The sequence below is a fragment of the Bombus vancouverensis genome, chromosome 17, assembly GCF_051014615.1.
Source record: "Bombus vancouverensis nearcticus chromosome 17, iyBomVanc1_principal, whole genome shotgun sequence".
NCBI classification, from domain to species: Eukaryota; Metazoa; Arthropoda; class Insecta; order Hymenoptera; family Apidae; genus Bombus; species Bombus vancouverensis.
The window spans coordinates 3,384,578-3,399,819 of NC_134927.1; the positions used below are offsets into that span (position 1 = coordinate 3,384,578).

The window sequence follows — 15,242 nt, forward strand, 5'->3', positions numbered from 1 at the left end:
GCGCGGCAAAACTCTTCTTAAATGATTATTTTTTCTCCCGCAGCGTGGCCTTAATAGGTATGGGCATACTGCCGGTCACCACGCATAGGACCCCGTGTGTCACTTTATCTTAGCTATTTTCTAGATAGCTCAGCGCAGATGCCCATATTGGTGCAGCGTAAAGTACCACCGACTCCCATGCCCATACTACCCATAGTACAGCATCCTAATGGAGCTGTTCGGACCGTTTACGTTCGAAAACAGGTTTCTAATGACGCTAACGAACGCCTCTGCCTTGCCGCACACCTGCTCGGAATGAAGAGAATACGTCCTAGCGTTGTCCAATGAAACATCAGAATATTTCACTGTGCTTTTTGTTTGTTTTTGCGTGAAATTATTTTATCATTGTCGGGACGCGCTTCCCTGTCAACAGTATAATTTCAGTATTACCTTGGGCCCGATGAGGGCCCGTGTCAGCGCACCATTCTGTGATGACTTTCGTGGCTTTCCAAATCCTATCATCGATGTCTTGTAGCTTTCTCATCGTAATAACTACGGCCAAGTCATCGAAAGCTACGGCGTCCAAACCCTTTACATGGTCCAGGCCGTTGTAAATGTTATTTCGCAGGAGTGGGCCCACGTAGTCCGATTTTTCTTTCCACGATTCTTAAGTTAGAAAAAAAAGCAGCAGTACCTCTCAGAGCCATCTACAGCAGTAGCCCTATTACCACCTGCCCCTCACCTCACTTGTATTTGGTATTCTTAATTATTGCGACTAGGTGAAGTTATTTTACTGTTTTCGTTTTCCATCAATGCTTCATAATGCTGCTACGATTACTTCTTTTTACATGGATATGTTAACGGGTTGTTGTACATTTAAGTTTCTCGTTACATATCGTATCGTCTTATAACGTCAGCTACACTTTTTATGTATAGATCTAGCACTGTCTCTTCTTCATTTCAAAGTACTGTCTATGCAGTGCAAATGTACATATTCTTGCTCGTGGGATGGTGTTCTTCGCTGTAGGGATTTGTAAGATCCCCTTTAAAGATTCAAGCTTTCAATCGAGCTCTCGTGATGAATTAAATCATGAGTCGACCCACTCGCCGCTTGTGCCATCTCCCTTACAGTTGTTTCATTACGTTCCTTGTGACTTCTCACTAACCTCGGAATTGTCTTTCTTCTTGTTGAACGACGCTGTTGCATTCCTTTCACTCAGTCATCAGTTATCGAATGATCATGTTGAATATCTAACAATCTCTTGTTTCTCGGTATCTCATGTAATGTAACCGATGAACATCGACAGACTATGCTTTGAAACTTTAAGTCATTTTATGGTTAAAAACTGCGGGGTCCGGTTGAGTCGATATGTGGAGGATAGGTCTATTCAAGTATCGCGAAATAAAATGGACAAACTGCTGTCGTATGCAATTTGTTATATATATTTCGTATATGAAAATTAGTTCAGCACAAATTACAAGTCCTGGTACGATATAATGCTTCTGCAGCGATCGATGAACTTCACGCTCGTGATTTCGTCTGTTTACTTATACTGGTCTGGGGACAGTCGGAAAATTTGAACTCGACTGCGTTTGACGGTTGAAAGTAGCGGTGACATTGTTTTGTTCGGAGTTCATTACTCCTTGCAATACCCGTGACCTAACGGTCATGATACTCCGAAACAAAACAATAACAGGATTTGAATTGTCCTGCTCGCGTGCCGCTACATTACCCCCCTTCCAGTGATAACGTTTACGTTAAAATTTTTTTAGGATATATACGAAGTTTGTCTTGTCGTCGCTATCTTACTATCTTTACACCTATCCGACATATTAAGGCGTCTAATCGAGACCTGTCTGGAACCCGTCGGGAAAACGAACTCTACGTCCATACCTCGTAACATACCTATTACTAGTGCTTTTTGGCGTTGTTTTACTACTGTCTGCGCTGTTTTCATCGTGCGCATTCGCTTGCTTCACCGGAATAAGTATATCGCGAGGTTCGGCGGTCTTCTCTTCAATAACGTCTGGGACACCGAACGCCGGTTTTAAACGATCTATGGAAACCGTTACGTCGCGATCGTTTATTCTAATAATATAATTTTTTTCGAGGCGTTTGATAACCTTGTATGGTCCGTCGAACTGAGGCTGTAAAGCGCTTCCTATGGTGTCATGACGCAAGAAAACATATGGGGACGATTCTAATTCCTTAAAAACGAAGATCTTTCTTTCGCCATGACGCGTAGCCGGATGCGGCCTGACCTTCCCCATCTGTTCTTTAAGCCGTTTCGCATACTCCGTGTTGGCTCGCTGTGTTAGTTTTACTGAAAAATTCCGCCGGCAATCGTATGTCGGTGCCGTAGATTATTTCGGCGGCCGTTGCGTTTAAGTCTTTATGCTTTATCGCGGTTCGGATGCCTAACAATACTATTGGCAGAACCTCGACCCAGTTGCTCGTGCCGTGGCACTTTATCGCCGCTTTTAACTGTCTGTGTAGCCGCTCTACCATCCCGTTGGTCGCGGGATGATAGGCGGTCGTGCGTATATGTTTGGCGCCGAGCAACTGGCACAACTCTTCGAACAACCGTGATTCAAATTGGCGTCCTTGGTTGGTCGTGATTCTTAAAGGTACGCTAAAACGTGCTATCCAAGTATTAAGGAGGGCCGAAGCAACGGTTGCCGCTTCCATGTCGACAATGGGAATAGCTTCGGGCCAACGCGTGAAACGATCGATACACGTTAGGCAATATCGAATATATATATTCGATATGCTCGAACGGGCCCGCTACCGTTTTGAACGTTCCGACCTGCAAGGATACGTACCTGGTGACTTTGCAGCGTTGACATGGTATACACCGTCGCGTCCAATTTCGATAATCTTTATTGATGGACGACCACACGAAACGTGTTGTCACCAATTTCTGCGTAGCACGTATTCCGGGATGGGAAAGACCATGCAACGAGTGAAATACAGTGCGACGCAACGGCTCCGGTACATACGGTCGCGGGGTTTCGTTTGTAAGATCACAATAAATTCCAACGTCCTGATCGGGAAATTGTATTTTTTTCAATTTCAGCGCGCTAGAGCCTGACTTAATAATTTGACGTGGCTCTGCGGCATCCGCTTGCGCTTCTGCTAATGTTTGGTGATCGACGGATTTCCCGATCGCCTCCATTCGTGATACGGTATCGGCTACCGTATTATCAATTCCCTTAATATGTCGGATATTTGTCGTAAATTATCCCACATAGTCGAGCTGACGGAATTGTCTTGGCGAACATTTGTCAGGATTTTGCTCAAACTCATATATCAGGGGTGTGTATGATCCGTGTAAATCGCGAAATCTCTCCCTTCAACAGTGTGTTTGAGTCGCTTTACCGCCGTGTACATCGCAAGTAATTCATGGTCGTACGCGCTCTGCTTTCGTTGCGCGAGGGATAAGGATTTCGTCATGAAACCTAAAGGCTGCCAGGTATCATTGACGCGTTGTTGGAGTACCGCTCCTATTGCGTAATCGGAAGCATCGACCACGAGGCTAACGGGCGCGCCAGGAGTCGGATGCGCTAACATTGTCGCGTTAACTAAGGCGCGCTTCGACTCGTGGAAGCTCTTTTCGGATTTCTCGAATCTCTCAATAGTCGCGTTGTACTTCGTAGTGCCTTTTAACAAATCGTTGAGGTGTTGCAGTATTTGCGCGACCCTCGGTATGAAACGTCGATAAAAGTTAATCATGCCGAGGTATCTTCGTAGTTCTTTAATAGTAGTGGGACGCGGTACTTTCATAATCGCCCCAACGCGTTCAGCCAGAGGTTTTATTCCCTCCGCGGTAACGGTATAGCCAAGGAATTGAATTTCGAATTCTGCCTTTGCCTGCTTGAGTCGATCGGGGGCTAGACGGCGTGGTTTCGCGTGGACGGGGCTTCCAGGTATCGTGCAGATATGATGCTGCACTCCGTGCTTTATCGTACTTCGCCTGAAGACGGATGGTCGAGTCAACGCCGGAAATTCTGTTAATAATCGATGGCACGGGGATTCCGTGTCGATGGTCCTAATGGATCCTACGTCGGTCTCAGCTGCGGATCCCCTTGTAAACAGCTGGGTAGTCTTGTCCAGGAGTCGCCTGTTTCGCAGGTCGACGAGTAACCCGTAATGGCCCAAAAAGTCGACACCGATGATGAGCGTTTTCACGTCGGCTATCAGAAAACGCCACTTAAAATCTCGACGCAAGGGCAGATCGAGGGACAAGGTGATAGCCCCATATGTCGCGATACGGGTTCCGGTTTTTCCATAGAATAAGGATGAACTTCTCCGAGGCCAAGGGACTGGCCAGCTTCCTCAGATCATGGTACAATTCAGATTGCCTACTGTCACCCATCAGCTCTTTTTTTACTAGCTTCTTTATCTTTTCGCTGTCGGATTCGGCCAGACTCCGTATCAGCTCCTCCCTTAACCGGTCATACTGACTGCCGACCGAGGAATCCAAATCAACATTATCCAGTCGCTCCAAGTACTCTGGTTCGAGGCACCCGAGCAGAATGGTGGCTTTATCTGTCTCTCTCTTGACTTCCGCTGCCTCGAGCTGTCTCTCCAATAAGGAGAACCAAAATGATATCTTCTGCGGCTTCATCGGAGACACGTGGATTGGTTGCAGGGCTATAAGTGTAGCGTTTTGCTTCGCCATCTTCGATCGCGTCGGGGTCACCAATGTGGAGGATAGGTCTATTCCAGTATCGCGAAATGATATAGACGAATTATTGTCGTATGCAATTCGTGAAATATATTTTGTATGTGAGAATTAGTTCCGCACAAATTGCAAGTCCTGGTACAATACACTGTCACGGAATAAATACACGTTATCTCCGAGAAACTGAATCCGACATATTAAGACCTGCTTGGAACCGGTCGGGAAAACGAACTTTACGTCCGTACCGCGTAACATACCTATATCTTGTACTTCTTTTTTTATGTTTTGTCGTTGTCTGCGCTGTTTTCCTCGCGCGCATTCTCTTGCTTCACCGGAATAAGAATATCCCGCGGTTCGGCGGTCTTTTCTTCAATATTATCTGGGACGCCGAACGCCGGTTTTAAACGATCTATGGAAACCGTTACGTCGCGATCGTTTATTCTAATAATATAATTTTTCTCTAGGTGTTTTATGACCTTGTACGGTCCGTCGAACTGAGGCTGTAAAGGGCCTCTTATGGCGTCATGACGCAAGAAAACATAAGGCGGCGTTTCCAATTCCTTAAAAATGAAGATTTTTCTTTCGCCATGACGCGTAGCCTGATGCGACCTGACCTTCTCCATCCGTTCCTTGAGCCGGTTCGCATACTCTGTGTTGAAATGCACTTATGTAGAAGTAATGTAGAAGGTGTATCTTGTCAAATATCACGAATTACTGTCTGTATGTTTGTGAGCAATTTATTACGGATAATATTTTGACACAAAGCACAAGTCCAGGTATAATAAGTTTACGAAATAAATACGCGTGTCAAGAGACTCCGTATACACACATGATGCGTCGGTATGCTTATGCTGCGATCGCTGCACTCTGTCGCTCGTCATTTCTAGAGCAATAACTCTAAAAAACTTTTCGACTTTTAAAATGTCTGAAATAATTGGCTATAAAAATTCTAAATTTTATGGTGGTTCCTTAAGGTCGTTATATGGGACTGAGTGGACTTCTTGATTGAGGGACGAATTATGGTTTATAACAAGGTTACGTGTGTAACAGTTGTTATTATTTGTTATTACTAATTGACCTCGATATAGCCTTTGATTTTGACTGATCTTGATATAGCTTTTTCTTTGCACTGATTGTATTTATTTTAAGAATAAATAGAATATTCCATCGAGCGGTCGAATTGACCGCTCACGGTAGGCAAGGCAAAGTACAAATTTTTCTTGGGAAAGAAAAAAGCAAACTAGAAATAAATACCGAAAAATATATGCATGTTTTAGGAAAAGTCGCGAAATATGAAGCGATATGATAACGTTTAAATATGTTTAAATTTGAGTAGAAGTTTTGGAAGCGGTCTAAAAGACCGCACCGGTAGGTTTAGTGTTAAAAACTTGTAGAGGATGTATCTTATCAAATATCACGAATTACTGTCTGTATGTTTGTGAGCAATTTATTACGGATAATACTTTGACACAAAGCACAAGTCCAGGTATAATAAGTTTACGAAATAAATACGCGTGTCAAGAGACTCCGTATACACGCATGATGCGTCGGTATGCTTATGCTGCTATCGCTGCACTCTGTCGCTCGTCATTTCGTTTGTTTATTTATACTGGTAGGGGTACAGTCGGAAAGTTTGAACTCGACTGCGTTTGACGGTTGAAAGTAGCGGCGACATTGTTTTGCTCGGAGTTCGTTACTCCTTGCAATATCTGTGATCTAACGGTCATGGTACTCCGAAACAAAACAACAATAAGATTTGAATTTTTCCTCCTCCCGTGCCGCTACAAACTTAACGATCTATAGCTTATAGTTTACAATATTGCTTGTTTCAACTGCTACAACGCTTGTTTCAACTTTCGTTATAGCGCTCGCCGGAACATTCTTCTCGATCCTTCTCTTTTTTTGCGTGAACGGTACCTTCATAGACACCTCGCGCCCGGCTTAGCAGTGCCGGATTCATACCGGCTAAAACCTCCACGATAACCCTCCGAAGCGCATCAGGAGTGGCCCTGGAACCGCGAGAACATACTCACGAGCCTCCCCCCACCCCCGCCTAGCACTATGACAATCCTCTCTCTTCGATGGCACGAAGTGCAACTAAACGCCCAGTTTGGCAGGATAACCTCGACAACTCTATGTCCGTACGCGGCCGCTGTCTTATTGGGGCTTACCCACCAACTTTCTGGCAGGTTCTGTCGCGCCTGGACTCTAACGTCGGTACCTGCAGGGTCAACCGCACCCAACAGACTCATGACACCGCAGGGCAGCTCGAACGGGGGAAACCCCGCCAGCACCGCCGCTGCTGTCACATAAAATCACGTCACAACTCAGATTATATAAAAACAAGAAGGTTGAGCCGAAACACAAATATCAACTTTCTTTTTGTTGCACATTATTATCCACCTAATAGTCACAATAGAGTATACACTGAGCTGACACGTACAAATTACTTTACTCTGACAACTTTATCTAAATTAAGGTGGCGACTGATCTAAGATGGAAAATCAGTCAAGTTCAGTGACGATATTGTGGCGGAAGAAAGGCTGATGAGTGGGTCTAAAGAAAGGAATAAAGCTGATTTGTTAAGGACAAATTTTCATTAGGAGAGTAAAGGAAATAGACTTCGCTGTCAATTGGCTAATTTTCTTGGTTGGTGGGTGAGGAAGGGTGCTAACTGCCCTTGAGAGAAAGTTGCTAACGGAAGATACCAAACTTGAGAAAACTAACTTTTTCGTATCTTTTCGTAATAGAGACACTTAAATGGTTATTTTTTCTCCCGCAGCCTGGCCTTAATAGGTATGGGCATACTGCCGGTCACCACGCATAGGACCGCATGTGTCACTTTATGTTAGCTATTTTCTTGATAGCTCGGCGCAGATGCCCATATTGATGCAGCGTAAAGTACCACCGACTCCCATGCCCATACTACCCATAGTACAGCATCCTAATGGAGCTGTTCGGACCGTTTACGTTCGACAACAGGTTTCTAATGACGCTAACGAACGCCTCTGCCTTGCCGCACACCTGCTCGGAATGAAGAGAATACGTCCTAGCGTTGTCCAATGAAACATCAGAATATTTCACTGTGCTTTTTGTTTGTTTTCGTCGTCAAATTATTTCATCATTCTCGGGACGCGCTTCCCTGTCAACAGTATAATTTCAGTATTACCTTGGGCCCGATGAGGGCCCGTGTCCGCGCACCATTCTGTGATGACTTTCGTGGCTTTCCAAATCCTATCATCGATGTCTTGTAGCTTTCTCATCGTAATAACTACGGCCAAGTCATCGAAAGCTATGCCGTCCAAGTCCTTTATATGGTGCAGGCCGTCGTAAAAGTTATTCAGCAGCAATGGGCCCTGTACGATCGATCCCTGTGGGACTCCTGTGTGTATATTTGTTCTGACTATACTGTCGCCGCAGTAAGCTAAAATTCTTCTGTCCGAAAGGTAGTCATGTAATAAAATGCGTCGATTACTTATATAATCTTCTTTCATCTTAAAGTGTAGAAGGCGTTTCAGACGTCCTGGGCGACAAGAACGCACATCAGGCTCCCTTTCCGATATGAATCCGCAATCCAACAAAACTCTACCAAGGACGTCTCAATCGTGCTCCTCTTTTCTCTGTATCCAAACTGTTCCACATGGTAGGAGTCTCTAGATACGTCTCTCCCTGTTCCTTTCGATGGGCATCATAAAGGTGTGTTTCCACATCTTGCTCAATGCTGGTAAGATACTAATGGGTCTGTAGGATGACGGAAGTAACGGATTCTTTCCCGGTTCCGCTAGTAGACCACCCTCGCCACCTTCCATACGGCCGGAAGATTTCCAGATCTATTGATTTTATTGGATAGTGCTGTCTGGGTCGCTGCTCCGCTAGGACCTTCGTAGTATATCAGGGTCACCAGATGACGCTATCTTCTTTCCTTGAGTCAATCCTTTTCATGGCGTTCATCAGTTCTTCTTCAGCGATTTATAGTCCTAGCCCTTTTTTCGTCGTCGGACTGCGGGATCAGCTTTTGCTTGGTAACTTACTTCTGCATAGTATGCACAAGTCATCGAGTCCGATACACCTACATGTTTGCATCGTGCATGAAACGTTTCCATCCTCTCACCTCATTTTTGCTCAATCTCATCGCGATTCTACTGGTGGAAGCATTCGGCAGCAACTATTACCGGATGACGGCAGTGTCACGTAAATTCACAAGTCACAACTCAGATTATAGGGAAAACAGGAAGGTTTAGACGTAACAGAACTATTAACTTTCTTTTTATTACAGTGTATTATGCACTTAATAGTCATACTTGGGTATGCACTGAATTAACACGTACTAATTACATTTTACTCTGACAACTTTATATTGATTAAGGAGGCGACTGATCTAAGAGTAGGAACCCGGTAAAGAGATTTTAATTGTGTGAAAGATGGAAAATCTGTAAAGTGTAGTGAAGTTATTTTACTGTTTTCGTTTTCAATCAATGCTTCGTAATGCTCCTACGATTACCTTCTTTTTACATTGACATGTTAACACTAAACCTACCGACATTTCGTATTACCTATTCGTATATAAAATGATGATCTGTCAGGAAATTTCGTCCAAATTTACTTTTAATTAATTTCAATTCTAGGCTTAAATAAAATTACACTTTAATTTATATACAGATATCTTATTCAACTCCGCTACATTTTTTTACAAATTATCTTATTATCAAATGTACATTTGCCGCATACATATTTCCCGCATGTTGGACAGATTTTCGTAGTTTTGTAACCTTTACAATTTCTCACTTGTCAAGTTTTTCGTGATAATGTATCTGAACTTGTTGATAGTTTTATAGCATGATTTTCTTCCCACGATTCTGTATACTCAACAGCGAGCTCTGTAGCTAATTGGAATAAAAATTCCTGTCTTGAAATATTTTCACCTGTTGTTTCTTTATACAAAATCCAGGCATTTATTCCAGCTAGGTCCAAAATGTTACAAAATACTTGGAGGGGCCACCTACAAGATTTTGACTTCACGACGTGTTTCCTTGTCATCTGGTTTACAACTTCCATTCCAAATTTTGTATCATTATAAAATCTAATCGTTTTCGGTATACGTTTATTGCTTTTTCCAATTTCTATCGCTTTATGCATGGAACTCAGCATAAACACTTTTTTTGTTGGTTTGCATTTATACACCGCAAAAGAAATTTGATTCGAAATATTAAATTTGCTTGAAAACAGAGTCATTTTGTCCTTTCGATCTTTGACTATCTTTGGCAATTCCCGTTTATTTTCACGGAATTTTTCCAACGATTGTAGTTTTTTTTGCGAGTAGCTTTGTAGCCAGTGATGCACTCGTAAAAAAATTATCGGAATCCTCGAGGATTCCGTGTTCCAGGCGGCGGTGATGTAGCTCGCCGCGTTCTTCAAGGATCTGATGTAGGTCCCCTTGAGGTTTGACGACGTCGTTGCGACGTGCATTATCTCGGACACGAGCATCGTCAGGCCCGCGTTGATGTCTGCCGGGGAGCTCGTCCTCATCTGCATCTCTAACTCTTCGGACACCTCCGGGGTTGTGGCTGTTATTCTCCTCTTCTTCCCCCTGGACGCCGCCGAAGCCGAGCGCGAGGTGATCGAGGCGTCCGAATCCTCGTCGTCGGACCTCGCTCGCGCCCGTGATCCTCCTGCCATCGGTGACGTGCCTTCGTCCAGCATCGCTGGTGCGAGAAAGACGCCTTCCGGCCTGTCCGCGGTTCTTAGCGAACGTCTTGTCACCCTCCTCGGAGATTTCTCCGCCGTTGCCATCCTGTTGTCCTCCGGTTGTCCTCCGGTTGTCCTCCTGTTGTCCTCCTCCTGTCTCCTGTTCCATCGCCAGGCGTAGAAACACGTCCGGGGGCCTGGCGGTCCACCCTCGAACGGCCGTGGTCGCGAAATGTCGACGCAGTGGGTTCAGTGAGATAAATTCATTAATATCGTGATATAATATATTTACAAGGAATGGATGATACAGATGTTAATCGGATGTTAATTGTTGTTCAACCTGAACTATTCACACCAAACGTACAGAAAACAGCACAACTAAATAACTAGATAAAGATTCGACTTTCACAAAATGCCATCAACACTCTCTCGGCAACGCCACTCGCAAACTCTGCTTCTCGACCAACACTCATCGTTAATTCGTCTTTTTCCCTTAGCGTCTCTTTGTCTATTTTCTTAGCCCCACCACGCACGTGCTCCGCAACCGATCGTGGCCAGAGTCACGTAGGCCTTTTCGGCGTAACTATTCGATCGAAGGACCGACGATACATCGTTGGGCCTGTCGGTACTTCGACTTTCTCGCGACATTGTTTATAGTTCGCCCGATATCTCTTAGGCTTTTCATCCACGATACTACATTAATGATGATTATACATCATAACATACCTCTTGTAGGTAATATTTCAACATTATATGTATCGGATAATAAAATATTCATCGTGGCGCCACGGCCAAACTCTTGTAAAACTGACATGGCATTCAAAGTGTTAAATAAATCAAATCACTATATGTAGTGTAGTATAAAACGCTTTTCCATGAAATACATCACATATCACAAACGAAAATTGAGGTTATATTATATTATATTATATCATATTATAATGAAATTATATTATATATTATTGCATTAAGATAAGCAAAATTTGAATTATAAACAAAATCGTAAAGCTATTTTTAATTTAAAACATATTTATTTTAATTCAGGTGCTCCTGTAGGTTCTCTTCTGTGTGGAACTAAAGATTTTATCACTAGTGCAAGGAGAATCAGGAAAGTACTTGGTGGGGATATGAGACAAGTTGGTATTCTTGCTGCAGCTGGGCTTGTAGCTCTTGAAAATATCCCCAAATTAGTTCACGATCATAGAAGGGCTTACGCTTTTGCATCTGCGCTAAATGAAATCCAGTCGTCTATATTTTCGATTGATTTGAGTACTGTACAGACAAATATTGTTTTCCTGAACATCGAATCTGATACCATTGACACAACGAAGTTCATTCAGTGTTTGCTAGAATTTGATGATGCCGAGAACGAACACGTTGTCGTCAAGTGTTTGGGATTGACCGATTCACTTATCAGGTTTGTATTTTCTTTCGAAATTACAGACGATGATTTGATGTTAGCTATTAAAAAGGTTACATCCGTTATTAAAAAGTTAGATCCTAAATTCTAATTATTATAGTCAAGGGTGCCTAATTGTTATCTAAAATATATTTATTGGGATACGCATAATTCCTTTTTGTTATATCAAACCTTTCTCAATCAGCCTCCCCCTCTCCTCATGATAAATGATTTTCCAAATCGACCAAATCTAATTTGAGAAAAACATTTAAAAGAATACATTTGAAAACAAAAATTCCCTATTATTTGGCCTACGCGCTTTAGAAGCAGATATTTTATTATATTCCCTTTTCCAAAGATTTCATCATTCGTTTTAAAGAATGTAAAACGTCAGTTGGGAGATGTTTGCGCAGCCCATGGCGTACCATCCGAAGGTCAAAAATCTAACACCAGATATGCTCATCGCTGTGCTAACACATTTCGAAAATGCTAGTTTTTGAGACAGAGATATTCTTTTGCAACAAAACGCAATAGGTTACAACGTTTTTTTAACCGACTGAAGCATAGAAAAGCATCAGATCTACTCAGTTCGATTCGGTTGATGCCACGAAAGTTTGCGAAGATGTTTGCCAGAAAGGCCCGTCTGCCAGGCGTGCGCGACCTAGTGGACCAATTGCTGAGACATCGCGTCGCCCAGCGGATTATATTGAGGCGGGCAGGATGTCTGGTGAACGTCGGCCCGTCCCCAAGAGAAACAGTAATCGTGAAGTTGCCGTTGGATCGTTAGCCGGCCGGAGAATCCTCGTGAGATGTGGGAATTCTACCTTCTGCCACCAACAATTTTTACGTTGCAATCTCGTTATGAGATCGTTAAGTATTGAAATACATTTTTTATTTTATTTCATTTCTATTCAAATTTAAAGTACAAAAGGCATTCAACCGCTGCTGTGAACAATTATTTGTATTACAAGCTAAGCTGCGATTTGATTTATTCTCGAGCTAAATTCTAATCTCCTCGTGGCTTTTATTCTCCATATTTTCAAGGGAGAAATTGACGTCTCCTTCCAACACATCCTTCGAATATATCTTATCAAAAATTCTGTCCTATTCGAAATCGACAGCTCTTCACAAACAGACGGTATACTGGGTCGCCTGGTAAGTTCTGTGGAGGATAAGTCTGTTTCTGATGTAGCGAAATAACGAAGACAATCCGTTAAATATATTTTCGATTGAATAATTAATTACGGATAAATTGCGAGTCCGCTGGTACAATTTTAGGTCACGGAATAAATGCTCATTAGACACTCAGAGAAACTTCGTAGATCGCAGTGATGCTGGTTTATGCGTCAAAATGCTTCGACTCTGTTCGATGAACTCCATCGCTCGTGATTGCGTCTGTTTATTTCTACTGTTTCTTTGTAACTCGACTGCGTTTGACGGCTGTAAGTAGCGGCGACATTGTTTTACTCGCAGTTCGTTACTCCTTACAATACTTGTGACCTAACGGTCTTGATACTCCGAAGCAAAGCAACAGCAGGATTTGAATTATCCTGCTCGCGTGCCGCTACAGCTCGTTTCGATTAACATTTCATTTTATGTTCGTTTCTTACATGCGTTTCTTGAGTTATATAGGCGCCATTTTGCTGCACCTTTCTCCATATGAGTATAATTTGAGTATTTCATCTTCACAGAATTTCCCAACATTCATTGACCAATTACTATCGTCTGTAATTTGTAAATGTCAACAGCGAAGCAAAGAAGAAATTATCGTCTATCCTCGTCGCTCTTATACGAGAAGCTATCGTTTATCAACGCTGTATAAAAATATGAAACCGAACTTCCTGGTATGAAAGAACCAAGGTTTCCTTCAGAAAATTAGCGTGCCTCAACGTGAATCAAAACTTATCAGATTTTAACCAGCTCCGCTTTAATTTCTGTTTTAATTATATCTTCGTTGGCAAAGAAGGTTTTTTTCTTTTTTTTTTTTATTTATTTATTTACATTTTACAATTTGTCCAGTGGGACATTTGGTAAAATATTATAGCTTAGTGATATAGTATTATAACATGTGGGTGGCTACCCCCAGTGGGATACCATCTTCGAATTTGATTGATTTATTTCTTTAATCATCTCTGATAGTACGTGTTTGTTAGGTTACGTCCTTTGTGAGATCTGTTGGGTGTTTCCTTTTTTTTTTTTTTTTATCCTAGGACGCTTCCTTGCGGAACTCCTGCCTTGATTTCTTTAACTTCAGAGTATGTGTCTTTGATTTTTACTATGAAGGTGCTGCTGCTTAAGTATGATTTAATTAATCGGTATATCTGCTCCGGGAACTGTTTCCTGATTGATTGGAGTAGGCTCGTGTGGTTTATTTTATCGAATGCTTTTTCGATGTCCATAAAGAGTGCTGTGCAGTATTGTTTTGTTTGCAGCTCCTGTAAGATTTCATTGACGAGTCTGTGCGTTTGTTCTATTATGGAGTTTGTTTCTGAATCCGAATTGGTGATCCGGTATTAGTTGATTCGTCCCTATTACAGATTTTATTCGGTCGTAAATTACTTTCTCTAGTATCTTAGAGAACACCGGAAGTAATGAGATTGGTCGGTGGTATTTGATCTCGTGTTGTAGGTCCTTGCCTGGTTTGGGTATCATTATGATTTGTGCCAGTTTCCAAGTTTTTGGAAAGTATTGTATTCTTAGTATTGCGTTAACTATTATTGCGATTTGTCTTATCGCTTTTGGCGGAAGGTTTTTCAAGATTTTGCCGTTAATTAAGCTGATTCTTGGTGCTTTATTATTTTTTGTTTTCTCAATTATGTTTCTGATTTCTTGTGCTGCTACTTTGGGTATGGTGTAGTGATTGTCAGTTGGTGTACTAGTGGTTAGCGCATCCTCGTCCGTATGACTATTGTGGTTGCTGTTGTTGATGTTATGTGGGGTAAATGTGTTGCATAGGTGGTTGGAAAATTCTTCAGCTTGCTCTTCGTTGCTTCTTGCCCATGTGTTGTCTGCTCTTCTGATTGCTGGTACCATTTTTATTGTCTTCTTTATTTTTTATGTGGTTTCCCATAGGGAGTAGTGTTACGTATTAGTTTATCGACATCGATCAAATTTTAAATTTAGAGTTTACTGAAAATTTTTTTTTGTTCTTGAGTTTGAATTTAGTCTGAAGGAAATTAATTTGAAATGATATTATTATGTATGTAATACTAGTTTAGATTTCTAATTAATTACGGTAGTTGCTGCCACCAGAAATAGTCTAAGGACTATTTCAAAATATTTCATTTCTATTAATTTCCGTTTAATAGGTAGCGTTAACTGATGCTTAATGCAACTGGTAAACGAATTTCACTTTTCGGCTAACCTGCGATGTGCAGGAATACTGGCACGGGAGAGGATTTAAGCTGGGATTAATAATTATTTGTCCTCGTTGAACGGATTTTATTTGAATCGCCTAGATTATTACCTTTATATATATATTTTATTAACCGGAT

At 42.1% G+C, this 15,242-nt stretch overlaps 1 protein-coding gene across 1 annotated transcript in view; it reads left to right on the plus strand.

The window, feature by feature from the left end:
* Window positions 1-11,919, plus strand: part of LOC117165154 (L-allo-threonine aldolase) — a 65,997-nt gene extending 54,078 nt beyond the window's left edge. The window contains exon 5 of the mRNA XM_033348608.2: window positions 11,394-11,919. Within this exon, the coding sequence (XP_033204499.1) occupies window positions 11,394-11,860 (467 nt within the window). The 3' untranslated portion in view covers window positions 11,861-11,919. The remainder of the gene's footprint in view (window positions 1-11,393) is intronic.
* The last annotated feature ends 3,323 nt before the right edge of the window (window positions 11,920-15,242 follow it).